General features: G+C 40.4%; 1 protein-coding gene across 1 annotated transcript; it reads left to right on the top strand.

The window, feature by feature from the left end:
- On the top strand, window positions 1-26,865 carry tsc22d2 (TSC22 domain family 2). Its single transcript, XM_086089928.1, has 3 exons — window positions 1-2,300; window positions 24,064-24,115; window positions 24,889-26,865. Exons 1-3 carry the CDS (start codon window positions 793-795, stop codon window positions 25,192-25,194), a joined length of 1,866 nt encoding a protein of 621 aa, XP_085946054.1. The 5' UTR covers window positions 1-792; the 3' UTR covers window positions 25,195-26,865.
- The last annotated feature ends 343 nt before the right edge of the window (window positions 26,866-27,208 follow it).

Below are 27,208 nucleotides of genomic sequence, written 5' to 3'. Positions count from 1 at the left end.
TACTATTCGGATTCGGTTCGTTGTGAAAATCGCTTTGAAAGGAAAGTATTCGGAGTAAAAGAAAAATATTATCATTTAGTTGTATTATTTTAAAAAAATCTTACGCTTGGGGTAACGTGTTGACCTGTTTACCCAGGATGCACTTGGCTCTTGCCATCTTGTCTGGTGAAAGAGAGGCAGCTGAGCAGGCAGGCAGCAGCAGCTAGCAGGCGGCCAGCAACCGTGAGCTTCCAGTTGCGGTGCTCGTGGCTATCTGTCAGCTAACAGCCACAAGTAACTTACGACACTACGAGGCAAAACTTCAACGACTTCTGAGGTCTTTTCCCTCTCTCCTCCGCTGGACTATACTTTCTACTCGAAGGGACCGAGAGGAATGTTTACATTATGATTCCACACCTGTTGGTATTGGGGCAGGCGAAACTAGCTCACTTGAGCTAACTCGGCTAGTCGGCATATAGAAGAAAAGGGAGAAGTGGGCTCACAATCCCGGGCCTGCCTCAGACTGAAGTCCCGGGGACAGCTGCTGAACAACTCGGACAAGGGCCTGCTTGTTGCGGGCTCCCTGGGACCTGACACAAGGACGGCCGACCCGGTGTCAGAGAGAGGCCGGGGAGGAATGAAGTGACCGGACACCGCGCAACGTCTCAAGAGTTTGAGAGAGTCTTGGACGGTGCTTGTGACTTTTCTCCGGTTGGATTTAGCGAGAGAGCGAGAGGTAAACGGCATGGAAAAGTCCCGTGGCGGTACGTCTCGGTTTTGTGTCCTCCTCCAGTGAATTTACCAGTAGGTTTCATGTGGGAATACACTGACTCGCCAGAGGTTGCCAACATGTCGAAAATGCCAGCGAAAAAGAAGAGTTGTTTCCAGATCACGAGTGTTACTCAGGCTCAGGTGGCGGCCAACAACACCGCGGACGACACCGAGAGTCTGGACGACCCGGACGAGTCCCGAACAGAGGATGTGTCGTCGGAAATATTCGATGTCTCACGAGCTGACCTTGCTGTGTGTGATCGGAGCTCGTCCGAGGAAACCTTAAACAACGTGGGAGACACGCAGGATGTTCAGGCGGCTTTGACAGCTCCTGTCAATGGGGGTCTCGCTAATAATAAAAGTGCAAGCGGTGGTCGTGTGACCCCGCAGCATTCGGTAACAAGTGTGCCTGTGGCAGCAACAACTCAGCCAATTGTCCCGGCCCCTGCTGCCACTGTCTCAACCACTGTTGCTCCTGCGCATACCTGCAGTTCTCGATTCAGGGTCATTAAACTAGACCATGGTACCGGAGAGCCCTTTAGAAGAGGGAGATGGACTTGCACTGAGTTCCATGACAGAGACTCTGATGCAAATGGCAATCGGACTGTGGACAGTATCAAGCCAAATGTAACCATCGATAACAGTGTAGAACGGGACAGTGGAATCGGGACCACCAGTAACACCGTGGGCTCTACCAGTGCTTCCTCCTCACAGGCTTTGGAGAATCCTGTGGACAGCGGCCACTCGGCCACACATCCCACTCATTCTTTAGAGACTGCGCAGCAAGGCTTTGGCTCGGTCCCCCTGATCGGGAGTGGAGCAAGTGCCTTCCAGCCCACAGGGTACTCAACAGCGACATCATCAAAACAAGCGCAACATGCTCAGGTCAATATGCAACCTGCTGCTCCCCAAACCTTCCTCTCAAATAACCTCATGGGTGCGCACCAAGGTTCCCTACAGCAAAAGTCTCCCATCATGCCTCCTGCTACACAAGTCCAGCACTTTCCTTATTCAAACCATCTTGCCAGCCAGCCAGATTACCGGCAGCAGCACTTTGGTTCAAGCACTCTTCCTATTACTCCTCACCCTGTAGGTCCCTCGTCTCTTATCATGACAGCTGGCTCAGTAGCCCAGGGGCTAAGTGTTGAGGCAATCTCCACCCAGGGCCTCCACGTGGCACCAGGAGGTGCTCAGCAACAGTTGGTCAACCCTACACAGCCCTCTGGAGGGTTAGGCCTTGCCCCCACATCAACTGTCGCCAGCGGTGCCCTGAATGTGCCCGTCACAGTGCCCACTTCCACCAGTACCCCTACGGGTGGGGCGAGTCAGGCGCCTGCGGCCGGAAGAATCACCCCAGGCCTCCTGGCTGGATTCAGTAACAAGGCAGAAGATGGTTGGCCCAAATCTGAAGTCCTACCTCAGCCCAGTGGCAGTGTGGTGCCAGGAAAAGACAGTATGAAGCCTTTCATCACAGAGGGTCTCGGCCTTCCCAGTCCTGCTGTCAACAGCCTCTTTGGCATCCAAATAACCATGGATGGTGATGAGGACAGGTAAGAGGGTGTTTTGTAATCTGTACTATTATAAAGAAGGATTGTTTTATTATGCAGGGAGCGTGGGCTCAGTTTCCCAAACTGGGATGGTGTGAATGGTTGTCATTTCTATGTTTACCCTGTGATTGACTGTTGATCAGTCCAGTAGGGATAGTGATATCATATTGTCACGATATGAACCTCACGATATTGTGGGGAGGTTGGTGATGGAAGAAAAAAAAAGAAGCTCATCATAACACTGTATGAAACGTCACGATATTTTATTGACAGGAATTGTCAGACATTTTAATGAAAAGGTGGTTAACATCCTTTTTAAACGTTAGTTAGCCCCATCACACAAAACTGTTTTCAGCCATGGGAGAGTAGAGTTTAGGGAGGTGTTAAACAACATGCACAGCAGCAAAGATGTAAAACTGATTTTGTATTTATTTATTCTCTACTGTGACTATGAGAGACACCATTCTGGCCTTTTAGCTCTAAAATCTTGTGAATGTTGAGTCTTTACTTGCTTACAGTACCCTTTCACATTCACACAGAAGTTATTTTTAGGGGCTGTCATTGGGCTCTAATACTGCTTGAACTAAAATGTCGCCACTGTTTGTTAATCAGAAGTGAAAACGATCTGCATAAAAAGATGTTGGTACCAAAAATGACCCAGTTGGCAAATGTGTCCTGTATATACAATGTTCTGTTGTTTAGTACGTCATCAAATGGTAGAGCCAGAGGAGGGAGGGGTGGGTTTTCAGCGGTACAGGCCTGCTCTATATTGTTCACTGTCTAGATACTGCCGAAGCTTATTATTGTTTATTAAGGAACTTTATCCCTGCAGCATCACTGTAGCTGGCTTGATAATGTGCACTAATCAGGAACTGTGTGCGCGTTGCCCCAGATAATCATGAAAGGAACAGCCTTAGCCCTTTCTTAGTCGGGAAGACAGAAAAAAGAGTGATGGAAAGTGGACTGACATCACTGCACGCCTGTGTAGCTATGACGATGTTGGCAGCAGGATAGGACATTTAATGGATGTGGAGAGGAGAAGGTCACTTTTGCATTACTCACACACACATGCGCACACCTATGAGGACCGTAGTGAGCATTTAAAGTGTGCGTGTGTCCACGCATGTGTGTGCGTAGGATGACCTGGCAGGATGATGTGTGCTCTGTGGTCTGGTGCTCAAAATCAAGTCTTCCTAGTGTCTTTGTTGACACATCAGCGTAGCTAGGTGTTGACTTGTTTCTTGACTCCGATTTTTTTTTTTCTTCATTATTGTCTCGCCATTGCAATTTGTCAGGCTTGTCTAAATTTAACTATTTCGTTTGATGTCACTTTTTATGAGTTTTAGCACCTCGTCACTGGTCTTGTCAAGGATTATCAAACAGTTCAAGTATTTCTAAGGTTGTTTGAAGAAATTACCCCTCCAATTAGGTTTTGGCATTTGACAAAACATCCTGACTGACAACAGATAAGTAATTTTAATAGAGTCTACAAGTTTCCTTATGCAAATTTCCAAGTAAATGTAAGTACTAGATATGTTTTGTATTCATTTTAGATTTCTTAACAAAATATTTAATTTCATATGAAATGTGCATTATTTTAACACCTACCTTAAATGTGTTGTAATTTGTAACTAAAGTATCAGTATCTACTAAAGTGTCTTAAGTCGCTCGATGCAGGAAATCGAATTTCGAAATTGCTACTGCCACATGTGGCTCAAAAATGAAACTACACACTTCTTCTCACGTACACAATGCACAGATGGCGGGAAATTAAAATCTGAATCTAGTCTGAAAACTATTGGCTAGAGGCTTGCAGGAGTACCTATTGTGAACGGCTAATCTGCTAATTAGAAGTTGTTTTAGTCATAAATGGTCAAATAAAAAGGCTAATGTAAAGATATTTTTGAGCAAATTTTTTCATAGGGCAGCTTTAACACCGGAATTAAGTGCTTTGGTGATGGAGTACACTTCACAGAAGTCTGGCTGGAACAGCGTTAAAGCGGAGCATATCCAAATTTTAACAGCAAAATAACAGGCAAATTAGTAAGTGTCTGGACTGTGGACTCGGTAGAGAAAACCATACTTGCTAAACTGGAAACCTGAAATGAAAGAAACTATGCACGTTTTGAATTAAATAAATAAACAGTTGATTATATAAAAAAGAAAAGCAATTGTTAATTCCATATTTGTCATATTTTTATTGTTTAATATAACCCTTGCTTGAGGAGGTCTCTTGGATTAACCTGCAATAAGTTGCTCCTCAAAATTAGAAATTTGCTCCTCAAATAAAGTCATTAACAAAACTGCTCCACAAAGAAAAAAACAAATCGAGCCTTGGACTTGGTCAACATTGTCTTTGCTGGTTGCAGCCAAAAGTGCGCTCTAATATAATAATAATTTGCTTTGAGCTATCATCAAACAATCAGTTCCACACAATCGACAAAATAACAACAATTGTTACTTGCATATACAGTATAAAAACTATTTTGCATTTTGAAATCTGGTAACTGCTACAGAGAACACATTTTTATTTCTGCATGTAACAAAACTCTGAAAATGACACGTGGTTGAATCTTTTACGTTCAAATACAATAGTCAATATCTACAGTATTTGAGTCGTCCTCATATTCATGAAGTTACAGCCAAGTTATCCACCTGCTGTGAGCCAAAAATGCAAACCAAAACTGCCGTCTACTTCTGTGTCACCGACGTCATCATTTCATCACGCGTAGTGAATGTAGTCAGCTGTGAACCGACCATATAAAGGACTCTTTCACTTAATGATGTAAAAATAGCAGTCAATTAAAATGTTTATTTCACCTGGTTAATATGACTTTTTCCTGAACAAGCTTACAACATTTGCACATCAGGACTGTTAGTCGTCGCCTACGTCTTAACACGATTTTAAGCAGTTATCTGTGAGGCTTATGTAAGTTTTTAATTTAGTTCATGTAGCACATAGCATTAAATATTCTGTTTTCTTTATTCTTTACTTACCATGGGTCAAATAGCGGAATACATTGTGGCGCCATGCAATACTGTTTGTGACATATTATTAGAGAGACCCAAAAAAAAAGTTTAATTTTAAGAGCACCAACATCTTCAAATCCAGAGTGACATTTGGAAATCCGTGTGAATTACAAAATTACAGAAGGATGAACGCTAAATGCAGCTCTGGAGCCTGTGATTGCCTACCCTTGAGCTAGACACTTTAAAAGTAATTGTTCAGGTTTTTAAAGAAGTTACATCCATCCATTCATCATCCGAACCGCTTATGCTCACGGGGGTTGCGGGCATGCTGGAGCCAATCCCAGCTGTCTTCTGAATGTCCCAGCACATGTTCAACCAGCAGTTCCCTATCAAGAGCTATCAGGGGTTTGTAAAGTGTTGGCTTTTCTGTACTGGGTAGGATAGAACTTGCCACCAGTACAATTATATTTACATGATTGCGATCAGGTTAGAAGTCTGCCACTTCTTCAAGCAAACAAGGCAATGAACTTGGGCCCAGTCATTTGCGATAACTGATGTGTGTTGCCACCACAAAACCTTGCACATGCACACATACTGAATGTCAGGGGAAGTTGCCGTCTGATAAGGAGTGCTTTGAATTGTCAAGTTGCAAAATGAGTTCCATCACAATAAAAGATGTGATCTTGTCATCATTGTGAGTTGTTTGACTACAGGTTAATTGGGATGAAGGTGAGTGGGAAAAACATTGGGATCTTAAATTATCACTGTATTTAAGGCAGCATCCACCTATAATATGGACATGAGGGTCCAATGTCATTACAGTAGTTTTCATTTGTTCTGTGGTGGACTGACTCCAAGTTACTAATAAGGTAGTGTATTTTGTTTTACCTGATCAAATATTCATCATTTTATGTTAAAAGTGTATTCTCTGTAAATCCACCTCACCGTAACTGCCATTAAAAAGTTGCGCAATGTCTTTTAAAACGATTTATCGCTTTTCACCATCCTGCACTTGTTTCATAATATTCAAATTGTATGCGCTTGTAATCAGCTTGCAAAAACCCTGTTTTTATGATGGGGATATATTTTAGATGTTTAACACAGCCACAAATACAAAAGACTCCCATAAGACTTCAGCAAAAAAATATTTTGCATATTTTATCAGACAAAAGGCTTCCACAATAGTGAGATATCAGGATGTGCACGCTATGTATTTATAGTGTTGTGCGTGCCCCTCCCTCCATTCTCCCTCTTGGCAGTTTGACAATCTGAGGGGGAGGGCGCATAGATGGTGGAGAGTCGAACTGGGGAAGGGGACGTGTTACGGGTGGTAAATGGGTTGCTGCCATGGCATGGACACAAGGGAATGGCTTATTTTCCACTGATAGTGTAGCTGGGCTGCCTTAACCTCCAAGGGACAAATTCCTGGAGCCCTGAATGGCTTGGATTGTCAGCTTGAGATCACGGTTCGCTGCCAGCTTGATTTTGGCCACTGGACCACTGGCCAAATGTGGCTAATGTGAAATATTCCTCCGCCAATCCCCATTTGATGTTCTGTAAAGTATTTATTAGGGATGTTCGATAGAACCTTTTTTCCAGACCGATAACACCAGTATGAGTACTCAACTCTTGAGTACTGTACTTACTAAAATTTCTATTAAACTAGTGACAGATAATTTACAAGAAATACGTTTTGTTTATTTTTTGACAAAAAGGAGAACAATCATACACAATTGAAGTTAAATCACACACACAAATAACTCACTCTGGTTTAGGATTGAATACATTAACAAAAGTGCAAAATAAAACAAACAACTTCATGTGTTTTAGTCTTTGTTCAAAATAATACACATTCAACTGTTAAGCATGACACTATGGAGTCAAAAAATTGGGCTTAGCACTACATCTGAAAAATATATCACAATATAAATTGTTCATATCAGCTAATATCGATAAATAATAATAGTTTTTTTTCTTCCTATTAGAAAAGGGATTAAGGCTAAAATACAACCATCCAGAAGGAGCATGCCATTCATATTCCAAAATATAGGTATAGCACATACAAGTTTAAAGAAGTATGCAACGGTCGGGTATAGCACTCTGTATAATACACACTGTATACACAATACTAGACAATGTGCAATTTCTTAAGACATTGTGTGTGAAGGCTGTGAGGCTGAATGAAAAACACGTTTTCTGGAATGATATTGAATGATGTTGAAGTATAACTATTCAAATGGACAGATATACAATGACCTGGAAATAGGTGAGCATGTTAAAGTTGAAATGGTTTGAATTCATCAAGAAATGTTCAAGTAGTCGGCAGGTAAATGCTGAACAGTGGAAAATTGGAACGGTTTGAATCGGTGAATAAATGTAGAAATTGTAGTGGAAAAAGCAGAAAGGGGTAGTAGGGTGTTAAGAAGGCCACAGCCTTCACACAATAATATGGTTAATCTCCTTATTTGAAAACCCAACTGAAAAGTATAATTTAACGAGTTCTTACACAGTAGGCATTTTGCTTACTTGAGAATTGTGACTTGGTACAAACATCCAAGTAGGCTACACTTTCTCTCAAGTTTCTGAGTTTTTTTTCTTGTTTATTTGTGATTTTCTCTCACACATATTTGCCACTTTATAATCACAAAAATCTGTGAGTTCATTTGTTGTAAATTTGGGAGTGTTTTTTTCTTTCTTCTCTCAGAAAAAACCACGACACCTCCACTCTCCCCATTGAATATGCTGCAATGCTGCATGCTGTTCCAGGAATAAGAACTATGTGTATACCATCGGTGTTTATTGGCTTTTCCAAAATGCTCTGAAGCCAGAACTGGTTTGACCCCACTTTTGAATGCTTACAGTATGTTAAGTATGCACAGCTTATTTTAAAGGGAGTCCTCAAACCAAAAAGAGAACCTGTTGACAGCTGCTTGTTACCAGCCTGTACTTGCTACCTAAGTGGAGCTATGTTGAGCCATGTGTGACGTTCCAGTCTGAGTCTCACGTCTTCTCCAAGAGATGTTCACAATCAAGTCACTTGTGATACATTTTTACATTAGGGTAACTTTGATACAGTCTTACAGCAGTTTTATCATAATCGATATACAACAATACAGGGGAGAGAGAAATAATCAATTCTTAGATATGCGGATGTTTCTAGAACAATCAATGCATATTTAAATATGTCAGTCACATGGTGCAAAACCCAAAGCAGCCGAAACCCCCCAAAAAAGTATTTCACTCTGAGTAAGGTGATCACCTCATGTCAGTGATTGCTTCATTATACTTAACTGAGTGGGTGATCCCTTTGTAAGTGCGTTTGATGGATGATTCTTGGGGTCCAATAGTTGAAAATTTGATTCAAGAAAACCTGTTTTTATTTGAGAGGTAACAATTAATAATCTGATGTTTTCCACACCTAGTTTTCATCAAACTGTTGTGACCAAGTAGATCACTAAGACGACTCAATGACATGTCTTTGATGCATGTCATCCTTCAACAACATCCAAAATGTTAAAATATGCTCATTATGAAAATTCATGTACACATTTGTAACTCGCCACTATTCTCCCTTTGGTTTTCCCTTGTGTCACGGACAGATGGCTGCTTCTGTTTTGCTTGACCTACTATATGCAGCATTGTGAGCCGTGTGGAAATGGATGTTAGAAAAGTAGATGCTAGATTTTGTGTAAAAATTACGATTTCCAGTACTCTAAGTGTACACCGGAAAATATAAGGCCGACAGTTTTGTTTACTGTTTATGTTGGTTTCAAGACTTTTAAATGATGGCCACAGATCAGATCTTGGGCGCCATCGTTATGAAGAAAGCAGTTAACCAATTTCTCTTGATGTACTTGTCAAGTTGTCATAGCCATACATTCTGTGAGAGTGGGACTCAAGACTGGAACAAGGATGTTTCAGTGCTTTGGGACCCTGGAGCCAGAGATGTCTGAGTCGTTACTAATGAGGATGTGAAGAAAGCATGGCAGCCAGCTGCACTTGAGTCATCTATTCTTCTCTCTGTGCGCTCGCTTGCTTTTAAAGGGTGTCATCGACTGATCTGAGTCACTGGTGCCTATGACTGGTTGCTTATATTGTAGAATAGTGTGGGATTTGCTGCAAAGAAGTCTTTCTAATAATTCCGCTTTTCCACTAGACCGGTTCCACACCGAGTTGGCCTTTTATTGGCCTGGGATGTTCACGTTTCCATTTAACTTTTTCAGGGCCGAGCGGTTACAATGGAATCACCTTTTAGAACCATCTCTGAGGTGGTTCTGAAGTGCTCACCGTCGGAAGCCGAGCGGGCTATATGTGAATGTTTCTGTGCATTTGATGGGCTGTACTCTGCGACGTTATCTCATCATGTAACGGCAATTCATATTAATTTGAATCCCCGCAAAAACTGAGGCTAAGACTTGCCACTCTTGAAATCTTATGGTAGAACCGTACATGCTGCATGTGTGCACACTTGGATAGTTCAAATGATCTCGCCCCCATCCCGCCGTGCCGTGCGCCTGATGTAATAGAAATGCAATGGAGGCCGTCTGGTGCTGTGCGGGTCTAGTGGAAAAGTAGCTTAAGTTACACAAAGATGTTGCCTCGTCTGCAAAGGCAAGCAGTTAAGGTCTGAAAGACACAAAACCTCTATTTCCTACTTTTTTGAAAGTAAGTATGAGTGAGTAAGTGGATGTGACTCATTGGGCTGGATGAACTGCTAGCGGTTAATTTACGTTAAAAAAACAAACAAACTCAAATAGATAGTACATTTACTTCTCAACAAATTAGACTTTATTTCTAAATTGTTAGCCACCGTCATTTTCAAATTGAGATGATGCAATGTGGTTTCCACTGAAGTTAAGTTTGTGAAAATGCATGTTGTCATTTTGCCACTAATATCAGCATATTCAACTACTGATCTCTCGCATGATGAGCTAATTTCATCAAATAATCTGAAAACAGGAAATACCATCTATTGGTGGGCATTAGTAGGCTACTACACCAAGTATCAGGTTCCATTCCAATATTATCACTCTGTTTATTTCATGGCCGTGAGATACTGTCAACGACACTACATCAGCTCTGGGGGCAGAAAGGGGAAGTGTCATATAAGCATAAATCTTATTTTGAGCAAACGTAACTTTTGGTCATTAACGCAATGTCCATAGGACACACCCGGTGTACGGTATGTCAAAAGGAGTTGGCTGTGATTTGTCACAGGAATCTGCTAGTCTTCAACCTGACCTAGAAGTATGAATGCCCAGGCAACAAGCAAAACAACAGGCCGGGAGACACTGGATCAAAGGCAGATTACAAGTTTGGAGTTATGGCTCCTTAAACGTAATCACACTATTTACGCATTAATGGCAACCAAACAGAATGAAATATAAAAAGATGACAAATGACTCAAAACAAGTGTTGCCCCCTTTGGCAGGGATATTTTCTTCCATCATGATATTTACTAAGAAATACAAAACAACAAATAAAGTGGAACAATTGGATTTGGCTTGATTCAGTGGGATTGTGACTCTGTTTGATCGGTTATCGAGGGTGTGATGCAATGAGTTTCTTGTTGAAACTAGACTGTGCAATTTCTGAAGAAATTGCGTGTTAAGGCTGTTAATCTGAAGAAAAATTGAGGAATTATCTGGAATGATATTGAATGATGTTGAACGATATTGAATCTTGTTTAAGGATAATTTTATAATGCATCAATTTTATTGGTAGTTGAAAATTATTGTGGTTGTGTTGATTAGTCCACCTGTAGCATATACATGAGGTGAAATTGTGAGCGCACTATTTGGCCGCAGCTAGCTAAGGCAGACCCAAAAATTCTTATATGACAGAGTTCAGTGGGTCATGAATGAAGTTGAACCCTGCTAAGCGAAATTGAGTGACTGGATGACTTTGATGCCTCAGGCTGATGTTACCAGCTGGCATCTTTCTGAATGACCCACCCATGATGGTCATATACTGACTCATCATACTGTAAGTCACATTAACAATTATGTGTGAGCTCAGCTGCTTTTTTAAAATAAGAATGCTCAGATTCGTGTGAAATACAAACAGTAGTTTCTCTCTACTTTACTGCAAACCTGAGCTATGATCTTATTTTATTCTACTCAGTCTTGTTAGCGCTGAACTTAAAAGGCTAAACAGTTCGCAGAAGAATCTGTAGATGGCGATGTCAAATAATTCAGCACTTGCTGTTTTTTTTTTTTTTTAAAGTTGAGGTGCTAAACAAAGACACTTTATTTCTTCATGTTGTGTTGCAGTCGAATGGGGGAGATTGAGTTTTCAGTCGTATAGCAGAGACTTAATTTAATCATGTACTGGCTGTAAGCATGGACCAATGCAAAGGGTCAAGTCCCTGTTTTTTTGTTTTGTTTTATTAAGGGTTGGGGGGCGCTTTTCTCTGTCCTGTGGCATTTACGTGTATCACAACAGGATGAGAACTCCTCCAAACATTGCAACATGTTTTGAGACTATATACTTGTCTTATTAGTAATAATAGTAAGGTTAAACACAGGCTGTTTCATTATACAGAACAACCTATTTCAAATTTTAAAATAATTTATTTACATAGGAGACAATGCATGGAAATTAAAACTGTGCCAGGATTAAACTTTTGTCATAAACTCTCGAATCACAAAGAAAAATTCTCAGCTGTCATAAGTGTAAAAAGTAGTTGACCATTGCTAATTTTAAAATGAAACATTCATGTTTTAAGGACATGAATGTATTATGAAAGGAGTTTGCATCACAGATGTGCCTCATGAATATTACTTTTTAAATATGCTATGGGCAAAAACAAGTTATCTAAGGTAAGCAACAAAATCAACCAACACTTGCAATTGTCCATGCATACAATGATGCTCGAGCCTTCAAATGTGTAATTTACCGTTACTGTAACTTCTAGTGGATATAACTTTTTCATATCTTTCCTTTTAACATCCCTTGTTGAGACTAATCTTTCCTTTGAAAGAAGTGTAACTAAAAACTATATAATAAGATAAAGTCACATGCAGGGTTAATCCTTTGATTCTCATTGAACTGTGGTCTTGTGACATGTTTTTTAAAGCTATTTTAATAAATGCTAATTGTTGTTCCATCCATCCATTTTCCAAACTGCTTATCCTCACAAGTGTCACTGGCATGCTAGAGCCTATCCCAGCTGTCAATGGGCAGGAGGCGTGTACACCCTGAACTGGTTGCCAGCCAATCGCAGGGCACAAATAGACGAACAACCATTGTTGTTTAAATAACTACATTGAAAGATGGTCCATGGGGAAGAGAAGCTGAAGTAAGAAATTTCCAAGCTGCATTTACATCCCAGTTATATGATTTATCTTCCTTTTTCTGTCCAACTCGGCGTCACCTGTCTGAATTTGCTGCTGCTTACATGATAACGAGTTGCAATACTTTTGCTTAGGAATGAGTGACTAACTTCTATTCCAGTGATAACCTGCTAAGAAGTTGTGTCGTGTGTGTGTGTGTGTGTGTGTGTGTGTGTGTGTGTGTGTGTGTGTGTGTGTGTGTATATATATATATATATATATATATATATATATATACTGTTACAACACAGTGCCGTAGGCCCTGTTAGACAACTGAACCATGTTTGAAAAGGTTTATTATCCTAACAAAGCTTTTGATTGACAGAGGTTTTGCTTTCTAAACTCCTTGTCAAGCACACATAAGACCACATATCGGCCCTTCAGATGTGACAGTTTGGTGCAACTTTGCCTTTGGCATCTCACAAGGGACCCATTCTTGGCGTCCTGTTGCAACATGCTAAATGAGCTTGTATTCATTGCATATTTTGGATTTAATCGATGTATCTCACTGTAACTCCAATGCTGATTTTTTGGTTTCCACAAATATGCTTCAGTTTGCGAACAGTCATACCATCTATCCATGTTTAATGCTCAGTTGTGCTTTCTGCTTAACAACTGTGCGTGAACATCACTCACTCTGTGCGTCACATATTTAACATACAGATAACTATCTTTTGGTTTTTGCTCTAAAGTAGCCCTCAGTGTTGCTCCTAAGAAAGGGGAACATGCAAGTAATTGTGCTAGTCTTAAGAAGCCCTGTGTTAGAGTTTGGTCCACATTGCTGTCAGTAAGTCAGATTCGTTTCCAGTGAGGGTTGCACTCCGCCAAGGCTCCCAGCTACCAATTCTGTTCCTAATTTTTATGGGCAGAATTTCTTGGCACAGCCACAGTATCTCTGCTTTTTGCAGATAATGTGGTACTATTGGCTTCATCAAGCCGTGATTTCCAACTCTCACTGGAGCGGTTCGCAGCTGAGTGTGAAGCGGTTGGGATGAGAATTGGCACCTCCAAATCTGAGACCATGGTCCTCAGTTGGAAAAGGGTGGAGTGCCCTCTGCGGGTTGGGAATGAAATCCTGCCCCAAGTGAAGAAGTTCAAATATCTTAGGATATTGTTCACAAGTGAGGGCACAAAGGGGCTGGGGTGAGAGAAGTCTATGCTTCCTTGCTAAAGCTGCTGCCCCCGTGACCTGACCCTGGATTAGTGGTAGTAAATGGATGGATGGATGGATGGAATATCTATAGTATAATATATACAGTATGTCCTTGATGTACAAAGAAGCATGCTTTTAATTACCGGTATTTATTTATTTATTTTGATAAGAGGTAATGGGAACTGGATTATGGATCATTTTGATGTAATGTATAATTACTTAACAAATTCCTTCATCCTTTCTATATCGTCTTCTATTCATTCATATTTTAATAACACATTTATTATAAACAGTTGCGAAGTTACCATAATCCTACAAAAAAGGCTGTAAAACTTAAGCAGACATTTAAAGTGTGTTCAGATTGACATGCCATCGAAGATTGGCTATTAAGCGTCAAATTTAATAGTTGGATCAGGACTTCATTTAGTACTGACTGGTGTAATTTTGTGCTTTACGTGAGAAGACACACTTTAATGCTTACCTCACTTCTATCCCTGACTGCGTTTTTGAAGCCTTTTCAGTCAGCACCTCTAATATATGGACCTGTCACTTTGCCAGCTGAACTCCATTGCACTTACAAATTTCTCTCACTGTACCTATAAAACCAGGCATTTGGCTTGTTAAGAGGCCCGAGCTCACAGGTGCTGTGTTGAAGAATGTGGTTAGTGAGATCTTAAAGCTTACAGCATTGACATACCTCACCAATGCATGAGGACAATGTTCCGGTGGGCTTGTCACGGTACAATTATCCAGACAAGAGATAAAGCTTGTATTGGCTCTGATAGAGAAAGGTAGCTGTAAATCACTCAGCACTTCAGACAGTTAACTTCTCCTTATTTACTAGTATTCCTGCTTTTTGTTTTTCGTCCCTCTTTGACACTATGTGCTTTGTGACTTTGTAGACCACACTTACCCTGGTTGAACATTCACCCCATTGACATTGTCACATTTATTGTGCAAATAATGGGTGTCTGACATGGACCTGAACTCTTCAGGAATAATACCTTACTGATATACAATTTTACAAATAGCTGCTTGGTTGTGTTAATCTATATATATTTGAACATTTGTAACTGTAGTGTGTCGGAATGAATGTAAACACATTCATAATGATTAATTAGTTCAAATGGAAAATGGATTTGGTTTTATATTATTCAACTTTTTAAACAGTCTACACTTTTTTACTATTTCCTCTGACCTGTTGTGCATCGGCGTCTTCTGGCACGCTCACTCGTGCACTTTCTCGCCTTCCCGCTCAAAGAACATCTTGCTTCCTTTACTCACGTTTCTCTTCTTCTTTTTTTTTTTTCACTTTTCTAAAAAAAAAAATGCAGGAACCCATCCACTACTTTCTACCAAGTTTTCCAACCTAGCGGATTACAAGGGCCAAAGCCTGTCAACAATAGGTACGAGCTCGGGTGTGTTTACATGTTTGTTTGTGTGGCCTGGAGTGGGTGCCTCAGTACCCATTCAATGCACCCAAACAACCTACTAAAATTAGTCCACCAGTAATATTTTATTGCTTTGACATTTATGTCATCCAAAGGTGTAATTTACTAACATGTAGTTCAGTTTATTTGATGATGTGAGAACAGATTACGATATCATGACACAAAGCTTATGTAATATGTTTGTTGGCAGTTGGCCATTGTCAAATAGGGAGTGTTGCACCATTCTGACCTGTAATACAATACAATTTTAACTGCAGAATGGTACACTCATTTTATGTATAATAGATTTGCTGGAACGACCACCAAGCGTGTTAATGGGTTCACCCACAAATGTAGTTTTGATGAATAGCAAAACATAGATTTTTGTTGTTGTTGTTGTTGTTGTTGTTGTTGTTGTTGTTGTTGTTAATAAAGTACAGAGAAATATTTTTAGAATTCACATTCATTACGTTTTAGGGCTCCTCTACTTTTAGAAATTGAGCAATAGTTTACTCCATTAATAGTCTTTGAGGTCCATTGAAGGCTTGGCAAATGTCTATGTGCAAATGACTTGTGGGTATTTCAGTCACTGAATTTTTATAATGCATAGTGATAGGTCGATAGATATCACTACACACTCATACACGTCAATGCATTTGGTGACACTCCTGGCAGTTTGTAAGCCATCGGTGATAACGTTTTGTCAGTCTCAATTTCTGTGACTATGTGCCTAGAAACAGGAGGTTTTACAGTAGCACTGCAAAGAGCAGATCATATTACAATAACACGAGCAAGGCTTTGGCAGATTAAGCATTCTTCCATAAAGTCTCATTTATTTTGTCACACGATGAGAAGGTGATTATTTCTCGTTTTGCATTCTTGGCCTGTTGAGCCAGCCATCTTGTTACCTATGCTGTGGTTCTCTTATGTCATAAGTCTTCGGGGGCAGTAAGGGTTGTTGGGGGGGAGTAGCCTGCATAAGAGTTGTATGCACTGAAGTTGTTATGAATGACAGATATGTCAAATATTTGTTGTTGGGTTGATTAGAAAAAAACAACACTCCGACCAGTTGAGTTTTGGACTGCTGCCAGTCGTTGATATTTAAAGTTATGCCATATGCCATTGCTGTGATTAACTTCCTGCCATCAGAAATAGACAAGGCACATGTTGATAAAGGACAACAATGGAGAAACACCTCTGGGGAAACTTGAAACACATTGTGGCGTCCTCTGTGGAACTGGGAGTGCTGACTAGTGCCCACTTTGGCAGACACATGACCTCCTCTGTCTATCAACTAATCTACTAAATATTCATAAAGTTTGCAGTTACAAAGCCAAACTCTGTTAAGTTGCATTGTTGAACAAACCTCAGTGATACACGGTGAGTAAGGCTCTCAATAACCTTGTTTTTCTTTTTCTTTTTTTCTTTAAGGAGCTGTTTTGGTAATCATGACATGGACAAGGTTCATCCCAGGGGTGTGAAGCAAGGGTTTTATTAAACAATAAAAATATGACCATATGTGCATTTCCTTGAAACCTATAGAAACTGTAAATATCCAAAATGTCATGTATTATTAATTTTTTTAAATCGGGGTTGACAATAAGCGTGAATTTTAAACAAAGAAGGGCAAAAACATCCCTTATGAAAATTAAACTGCACTAAAAAAATAGCCACCAGAGGGTGCTAGACCTGCACAAATTAAAATCAACCTGACTTTTTTAACAGATGTGCAGTTTTTAATATCGCGATATCACGACATTGGCGTTATCGTTACATCCCTACATATTAGTGGTTCTGTTTATGTTCCCATTCAGCTCCATGTGGCCTGATGAGCTCACTGACTAACAGTTTAACTTTTTTCAAGGCTTTCACCTAATTGCAGGCAAAGGATCTTACTTCCTTAAATCTCTCTTTGTCTGTAGACCAGTAATCTGTAAGGTTGGACTTGCAAGATTAGACATGTGATAGGTGCTGTGGGATAGTTTGCGTACAAACAGGACAGTTCCTGTAAATCTGTATTTGCAAATTTTGCTCCCAGCCTGCTCTTTCTACATATTTTTTGGAGTACTTCTATCCAGCTTGTGCTTTATGACATGAAATTAATCTGACATCTCACAAATTGAATTTGAGATTTGTAAATGTTACTTAGATTAGAAGGTTGCTTAAAGTTACGTCAAGGGATTGAAAAGGGCTTGAATGTGACTTTGCAAATGTGTATAAACGTAGCACAAAGTTTTATTTAATGAGAAAGTCACAAAATGTCCCTTTATAAGTTGAGGTAACAAATGATTAAACATACCGCATTAGGTTGCTGTAAATCAGCACTATCACTGAAAATGTGACTGGAGTAAAAAACAGAAAAAAAAGAAAAAAAAAGAACATCAAATAACCATCAATTAAATATTTCAACAGTACCAACAGTTTACGTAACATCCTATGAAGCTGTTTTTGTTGTTGTTGCAAAATACTTTCATTGGCACAGACAATTGGAATCACATTTTTGTCTAAAAATGAGAAACACGTTTACTAACAGGCTTTAGGGCATACTTAAAGTACCTTACCCAACCCAATTCAAATGAATCGTTCTTCAAAGACCTTGAGTACATAATTTTGAATGGATTACTAGGGCTGAGCTACAACACTTTGTATATTGTGCCAAACTCTGATTTTAAACTTGGCAAGACTTTATAGTTGCAGGGCGGAATTGATGCGCGGATATCTCAACCATCTCCCCAAAGTGGTCTTCTTATGTAACTAACCACAGACAGGTCTTAAAAGTCGCTACTGTTTTGGAGGTAACATTTGCATCTTGTCAATGGTATCTTTGGAAACCTGGATGACATTTGACTTGTATTTTATACCACAAGCGTTTACTGAGCACACGCCTCCCTAACAGCGTCCTATTGCTTCACACTTGGTCAGTTCATGACATTCATGCTCAGGAAATACCCATTACAAGCATAGATGTTTCTATTCAGCCTTCAGCAAACTCCCTCTCTAGATATCTAGAAATTAAGAAAGATTTCCCTAAATCCATAGATTTAAGTAATCGGACATTCAGCCACAAGCCGATTTTCATTTCAAAATATGACTTATAAGAAATATCCCAAGTAACATGTTAGTATAAGCTTTTAAGGTGCCGCGTCTAATGCTATTAGGTGGACACATAACATCTTCTTCAGATAGGATAGCCAAAGAGAGCGTCCTTGATCTTGTGATGGATACACTGCTGAATACAGATGCTCTTATTACCATGAACCCTGGATTTTCCCAATATAACCTATGATTTATCAGCTAATGCATTCCAGTTGGGCCTTAATCACATTAGGACAAGTAAGTGGGGCATATCCAAATCCCGCAAATGTTCTAAAGAGCAGGGCTTGGTTTTAGTCAAAGACCATTTTGACACTGATTACTTTAGACTGAACAACCATAAACATGGACCCCTGCTGTGTTTGCAAATTGAGCTTGGTCACACAACACCTCACAAATGCCGTCAGGAGCCAAGTGGTGGAGTGCTAACTGCAAACTTTTCTGTTCCTATGCAAGGGGTTTAAAATAACAAGATCTTTCATGACCCATTCAACATGATGGCTCAAGATCAGCCACTTTCTCAAATATGTTGATTTTTTTTTTAATCTATTCATTGACTCCTTAAGGGCTTTGATTACTTCCCATGCCCTCCATCATCTGGTCTGTGTGTCCTTTGGGAGGTTCACTGGTGGGCTTTGAGACATATGTAGCACCGAGTTGTTGTTTATGTACAAGTCTGGGGATTATGTAACGAGTGGGGCCGTTCCTTCTGCATGTTTTTGAGGAAGCTTTGGGGGCTGTAGACACACCTTTCAATGACCTGATTTCATGCTAGAAAAATAAAACTTCCATCCACAGACAAGGCGTCCCTCATGTAAACCAAGTTTTGTTTAGTCTCCATTGTTTATACTCGGTCCTCAGACCTCCACATTGGTAGACAACACATCCAACAATCCTTTTGCTCATAGGCACATATTAACATACTTCCAGCAATTGTCATTGTTAACTGCAGATTACAATGAGGACAGTAGCTATTAGTCCAGGTTATTTATTTAACAAATGTTTGTAATCAGGGGATTTTAAATGTGTTTAATGATGTTGGTAAAACTTTAGTACATATTCAACATAAGGTATTTTACAGCCGATTTAAAAATAAAAAAAAAATTCTTGCTAATTTGGAGTTCAAATTGTCAGTCATGATTGTGAACCCATAAGAAGCATTTCAGTTTTTAATTGATAAAATAACAACATTATTTCATATTATTTGCAATATTAATTATGTTTCTACGCACAATTACAAAAATACTATTTCATTTATGACACATTTTTTCCCCACAGCAATTAAAATATCCAACATAAACAGCGGTTCCCAAGCCCGAGTTAGATGCTCTCCCTGTCCCTGTTGCATTTACAGTCCCTTCCAAAAGTATTGGAACGGGAAGGTAAACTGAAGAAGACATTGGGGGTTTCAGATCAGAAAATTGATATAAACAATTCAGGACAGAGTACCTTTTTGTTTGAAGCCAACCACTTTCCAAGTGAATAAAAATGTGGGAACTGACATTATTAAATTAACTGATAGTGAATAACATTTAATATTTGGTGGCATAACCCTTACTTTCAATAACTGCATCAAGCCTAGCTGCAACCCATTGACTTCCCCTCAAACTTTGCATTCTTCATTTGAATTGCTTTTACTGCAGCCTCTTTCAGTTTTTGTTTGTTTCTGGGGGTTTCTTCCTTCAGGTAAAATGCTTGCTCTATTGGGTTAAGGTCTGCTGATTGACTTGGCCAAGCTAAGACCTTCTACTTTTTTACTCTGATGAAGTCCTTTTGTTGTGTTGGCAGTGCGTTTTTGGTCATTATCTTGTTGCATGATGAAGCTTCTCCTGATTATTTTGGATACATTTTTGTATAAATTACCAGACAAAATGGTTTTGTAGACTTCAGAAAGCTGGAATTCTGAACTTTTGTCTCATATTCAATTATTCATCTTTTGATCTGAAACACAAATGTCTTCATGATACATAAAACAAAAACAACAACCTTGTCATTTCAATACTTTTGAAGGGGACTGCTCTCAAGATTCCCATCAAGCCCAAAACGGGTCACAATCCTGCCTAAGGGTCAAATTCCTTAATAAATTTGTCTTCTTAAAGTGGCTTCAGGCAAAAAAATAATAATTGTGATCCATATGGGAAGACATTACTGTACTTCGAGTTGTGCAATTGAAAACTTTGCTGACATCATCTGGTTATGTCTCCAAACTGCACCTTGAAGAGAGAGAAAAAGCAACAGTGAGCATCCACCGCTATTGTTGTAGTCCCCGCCCTCCCACTTATTGTTTTGAAATCAGCTCATTGTGGGGGATGTTATCTCGCAAAGACAGATTTCATTTATCCAGCTGCCTCCCCCTCACTGGGATTATTTGTATGCGTAGGGACAGGGACGTGTGCCGGTCCATCTGTGTCCCAGTGGAGAACTCGTTGATTTATGTGACGCCAGGGTGAGTCATGTGATGTGGTGGCATGCGCTTGTTGTCTCATGCCATCTTTATGTGAAGTCTATCTATAGTGGTGAACTTGTAGTGTGCCTGCAGGTCATGCCCGCTGAATTAACGTTCCCCAGCAACCCAAAAGCTTGTAGAAACAAATTGCCTGGACATCCTTTAGTCCTTGCTGTGTCGTGTCCCAGCATGATGCTAGCTCTGACACAGATGTCTGGCTCTGGAGGCACTGGCCCCGAGGCCGGAGGTGTTCACGGATGGAATGTGCTGAAGGTCCCGTTGGAGGATGCGTATGTGGATGCCGTTGCCGTCTGCAGGGCAGGCCCATGCGGAGGTTAACGCAGCAAGAGGTCCTTATATAAACCACCACATGTCTTCCCTCTTGAATAAAATGTACTGGGTGCTTTGTTTTTGTTGGAAACGGAATGGCAACAAATTAGATGAGGGGATTTTGTCTGCCTGCAGGCAAGAAGAATCTCAGTCACTTAACTAATTTGAATCCAACCGGCGTGTCTCTCGCTGTTGCTATAAAACAAAATGCATTTGAAGAAAAGTTGTTTATTTCTTTTTTTATATATATATATATATATATATATATTGACACCAACGTGAAAAGGCTATCTTTTTAAGGGTGGAATGTGTTCACCTTGGTTGTCAGGCCTCCAAATCATACAGCCTAAAAGTGGTCGAAAAGGGTTTGTTTTTGTTCCCAAAATCAGCTTTTACAGGCAGCGTAAAAGGAGCCCATCTCCTGCAATTATTAGAGGGCACTTAAAATTGAGTACTACTGCGACTACTACTATTACTGGAAAGTGAACCAGCTGTCACCTTTTACATTCAGTTTTTCCTGAAATGTTTTCCATGTGTGCATTTAACAAATTTAAAAAAATAAACACATTTTCACAGCAGCGTGCATAGATACAAATCGCCGACCATTGCTGCGTCTTATGGCTGCATTATGTGCTGAATTTTAGGTATTTTACATCCGGCACCTTGTTGGGCAGCTATAGGTCTCGCAACGATGGACCCGAAGTGTGTAATTGGCAGCAATTAATTGCTTTCTTTTTACATCGTAGTGGCTTTGAGTTTTGTGTTGAAGATATCAGACAAAATATCCCAGGCAGTAAAATGCAGACAGAGGCTGTATCCGAATGTCCACCATTATCCCCTGACCCCTCATTCACCGTATAACACTGCACCACATTGTTGCCTAATATATATTGCCCTCATTCTGTTTGGCGATTCGGACAGTCTGCTAACTACTCGCATACCGTGCGACCGCCGTACATGTCATGATGCACCGGTGCGTAAGATCTCCAACTATTTATTGTGAATAAAAATGTGTTTAAACTGTATTTAATTTCCTTCGTTGTACATATTTTCGATTAAAACGAATGAATTATTTCCGTAAGTCCTAAATACAGGTTTAATTTATCAAATGGGTACATCTTTTGATGTAAAAGTACACAAAGTAAACCTCACCCACAGTGTTATATAAATGTACACTGACTGCTCGAAGTGATGACCTACAACGGTATTTGTGACTCGACTGGATATAGTTCACACTGGCCCTCGGGAGTCACAGTGGACTATTTCTGTCTGGCTGCTGCATAAAAATATAACCTGTTTAAAAGAACTGCATTTCGTTGTACAAGCAGGAGTGCCGCTTGCTTAACTCCTCCCCTGTGTTTACGTCCCATGTGACCACGCGCGAGCTGCCTTTTTAAGACAGCCCTCGTCTTGTGCCCTGCTGTTGGATACACAACGACGGAACGTCGAAGTAGCAACAAGTCATAGCTGAAAAGCTACCTGGAAACTTGAGGAGTTTGTTTTTTTGTGTGTGTGTTTGGGGGAGAGCTTCCAAGATGCGCTGCACAATGACCTACAGTCTGTCTTGCTCACCGGGGTCTTCTCCCACTTATTCGGGACGTTTGATGCCCTATCGGGCGAGATGCGGCAGGTAAAAAAAAAAAAAATACATTCATACTTTTGGAACGTTTGCCTTCTTTATCTGATTGTGTGTGACTTTCCACGATTTGTGCCGCGCTTCTTATAACCGGAATCTTCATGTTTGTGTGTGTCGTACTTGTGAGAGGGTCGTCTACGTGTGTTACGTGCGGTGGTCGCGCTGCCTGCTCGATGTGAGCTCACTTTCGTGCATTGACATTTGAACTCACGCACGCGGACACACACACACGCACCACGTTATACTACAGTTTGCGTGGCTTGTCATCATGTCGCACAACTTCCCCCTAGTGGCCACTTCGTCCTATAAAATTGAGAGATGATCTCAACTTTTTTTTTGAGCCTATGCTCCTATTGCTTATTGGCAATTCTTATGGCAAACTACAAAAAAAAAGTGTCATAAATTGGGGGTACATTAATTAATTAAATTAATTAATTATACCTGTTATTATATTACTGTCATAGATAGTAAATGAATGAAGTGAAATTTGGCATACTGTATAATCTAATGTTGATGATCCTGTCTCAGTGTCAGGCACATGGTTGTTTGTCTATGTGTGCCCTGCGATTGGCTGGCGACCAGTCCAGGGTGTACCCTGTGCCTCGTTGGGACAGCTGGTATAGGTGACTGTGAACATAAAAACTTAAGTGCTCTTGAAAATGGATGGATTCAAATATTTGTCTGTATTAATTACAACCTCGATACTACTGTTTTGGCCATAACATTTTATTTTTATTTTATCCCTTCCTTTCGTTTGTGTCAATACTTGAGTGTTTTCACCCCCTGCCATTGGCTGGCAACCAGTACAAGGTGTCCCACATCTCCTGCCAAAAGTCAGCCAGGATAGTTTTGACATTTGCTGTATAAGACACAGTAGAGGGACTGACTTGGTGTTGTAGTTTCCAGCTTCCTGATGGCCACTGAATTATCTCTTTTAAAAAACTGCATGTAAAGCAACTCCAGTGAAATAATAGTGTCATTTAGTGTGTGATCCCAAGTTTGTGTTGAAACGGTGTGTGTGTACTGGCCAGAAGGAGGTACAACACATTTTTGTTTATTATTACAAATTATACAAACACAAATGAATTTTTACATATACATGTTTGTTACGAGAGAGACAGAGAGCGATTGTGCATGACATAACTAATGATGTCCTTATTCATGACTTCATCTGGAAAAATAGTTTGTTTTGTTTGTGGTCTCCTAGCAAAATCCACAATAAATTACTTTATGTCACAGTAGTCGGCAGGAGCTGGTCGACTGCTGCTCAAAGGAAGTGATGATGTGTGTGAATGTGAATTGTGTGCGGTATCAATGCGAAGCATGTGGTAACTTGTATGGTTCTCATGTCTTTGTTTTTTTTTCCCTCAACAGTGCATCCGGTGCCAGTGTCGTTGCCATTGACAACAAGATCGAACAGGCCATGGTGAGTTTTAAGTTTAACACTCATTGATCTGTGTACCCCTTGATTTTTCAAATGTTCAGATTTTTTTTTTCTGTAACAGACCCCATACATAAAGATAAAAAATCAGGCATTTAACAGCTTTGGTCGTATTGTTGTGTGGTCTGCTGCGATAATTTCAACAGAGAACACTACGCACATTAAGATTCTTCTCCCAACATTAATCTTGAAACAAAATTCTCTGAGGCAGGAATCTCACAAAAACGAAAAACAGACACTTGGTATGTTCCGATGTTTCCCGAGCGACTCCGAAAAGGGTTGGCCGGAAGCAGGAGCATTGTAAGATGGCGATTTAGGCAAGAAAAACTTGCTTTGGAAATCATATTTTAACGTCTGGAGAACCCAGTTTTATATAAAAAACATCTGGTAGGACAGTTTTTGTTTTTTTCCTCTGCTGCTTCCTTGTTCGTCAGTAAAGGCACTTCTTTGATTGGCTACATTCAATTCACGTCACAGAGTCAAATTATTTCAGTTGTCAGCTTTGTCGCACACATGAAGATTTTTGGTCATAATGTTGAAAATATTTAATATTTAAGATTGGCAGTTCGACCCATTTTTGACCCTATTATCAGGACAAATCCATTCTTAACACACCTCAGACATAATGATAATCTTCTAGGACAATCTTATAACACATAAGATCGTCGGGCATTTGACGTCCTTGGTTAAGATTGGACAAACGTTGCAAGTTGTATAAATGATGATGACGGTAATAATAATGATCTTTGATTCTTCAGGATTTGGTGAAGAGCCACCTGATGTACGCCGTCCGCGAGGAGGTGGAAGTGCTCAAGGAGCATATCAAGGAGCTGTACGAGCGCAACTCCATGCTGGAGCGCGAGAACGCCGTGCTCAAGTCGCTGGCCAACTCGGATCAGCTCAACCACCTTCCCAATCACGGCAGCACGTCGCCCCCGCAGCAGCAGCAGCAGCAGCAGCAGCAGCAGCAGCAAAACTCAGCCATAACAAACAGCGGCGCCCCCTTGACGCACCACGATGGAGGTCAGAGCGTCCCCCAGCAGTCCAACATCACCTCGGCGTGATCGTCCGCCCGCCCCGCACCCAAGCGCATCAATCGTTCACACGCTCAATTCCACACCTCTCTTGAGCAGAGACAAAAGCATACCGTCCCTGCAAGCGCTGCGTTAAATATGCTCCATCTAAGGAAAGTAGTGACATCATCTTGAAAGAGCCGTCGTCACCCCTTGAGAAGTCTTCTTGTGGCTACAAGATGAAGTGGACGGCGGGCCAAGGGAGCAGGAGCACCAGGGGAGAAACAAGTGGTCCAAAAGTGCAGTGCAAGACATGTGGGGAAAAGCCCCAGTGGCAAATGACGCTCCCGCAATGTCAGCATCCACACGCCACATCATTCACGGGGGCCGGAAGCGACCAAGGGGATGAGTCATCATCATCAGCAGAGGCGTCCGGCGGAGCGAGTCGAGTGCCTCCTTCATGATATGCTGCGACAAAAAGCTTACCTTAGTTGTTGTCGTTTCCTCGGAGCCGCCATCTTTCGACATGTAACATTTTCATTATACGTTCACGTTTAGTATTTTCATTTATTTATTTCAGGGCTGCTATTTTCTTAATGTCATGAACAATGTCACAAAATCTTTTTACAATCTGTCAGGTCTTGGCTAGTCTCTCACAAACAAGCAAGTGTCAGTAAGTAGAGCAGACGGTAGAGAGGAAACACTAAAGCAGAACTTAGTGAGTTGAAATTCAGGTTGAATGTATATTTTGTAAAGTATTCAGAGCGAACAAGGTATGTACAGTACAGGAGAGAACCTGCTAAGAAGTGAAATATGTGCTGGGATGTTTTGATAAAGCAAACTATTCTCTAGAGGTTCTTTGTCTAAATGGGTAAAAAAATAAAATAATGGGGGCTTGGTTGGGGGATGAAAAGCTGTGAAATTGTTGGACCTACTTTATAACCAAAGACGCAAAGCTGTAAGTCGTTATCTGTTCTCACCCCTTTATTTTTTTTAAAATGCACACCTTCTTTCATTTTTTTTGGCTTTTTTGCATGACCTGCATGCCGTGTACGCAAACCACTTCTTAGTCATGTTTTTAACACAGCACTCTGTTTGTGTTTTCTGTCAATGTGTCTGTCGGTGGCTAAAAGTTGTGATGAAAGGGAACAAATTCAGCAGGGTTGCCGGAGAAGTGAGCGAGAAAAAGAGCCATTTTTGTTACATTACACATTTTAATGTATTTAACAAACTCAGCATTTACATTTTGATTGTAGCGTTCCAACATACCCTTAAAAAGACACAATTTTCAAGATACAAACTACAAGGAGACTAGTATGTAATATTTCTCAACTTGAAGCTGGAACCCAGTCACTCATGAGAGACTCTACGTATTGAGATGTTCGCGTTCAGTCTCATCTGTTGTGCCTCCTTTTGCGCCACCTGCTGTCATCAGGTGATTCCCATGTGGGCTATGTGGCTTAGAACCAAACCAAAATACTTGGTGATTGTACAAGTTACAGGATGGACTCTTGACCTTTTTTTTTTTTTTTACAAATGGGTTCATTTTCCTCTCTTTGTTTTCCTTTGTGTTTGATTTGAAGGAGATGCCGTGTACATGCCAAGTGTACTGTATGGAAGTGATCACTGAGCCTTGGAGAGAAATCTTAACGATGCCCTTGTAATGTGCTGTTCAGACAATTTTAGTTTTCAGACAATAATAAATGACTGTTTTATTAAGAACATGTGCATGTGTTTATTGCCCAAGCCACACATTACACTTTATTAGATCAGCATAATAACACTTAAGCAACTTAAGAGGGGTATGCACATAGCAACTTATAACTTAACATCTTCAATATGTGAGAAATGCCATGTGACATTACTATTTTCCTAATGGGTTCACAATTTTTAGCAAATGCACGGGTGATTAGTTGATTTTTATTCAATTAGCTTTAATCAAAAACAGTCATTGAATTGTACAGGAAAAAGCCAACTGAAAAGTCTTGGGGTGAAGCTGTCAAGTCGTGAAAACTGGTATTGTATTTTATAATTGAAGGTAAAAATACATTTATATTTAAAAAAG

This window comes from Leptonotus elevatus, chromosome 11, assembly GCF_054856555.1.
Source record: "Leptonotus elevatus isolate MCC_2025b chromosome 11, RoL_Lele_1.0, whole genome shotgun sequence".
NCBI lineage: Eukaryota > Metazoa > Chordata > Actinopteri > Syngnathiformes > Syngnathidae > Leptonotus > Leptonotus elevatus.
This window is presented reverse-complemented; position numbering and strand designations above follow the sequence as displayed.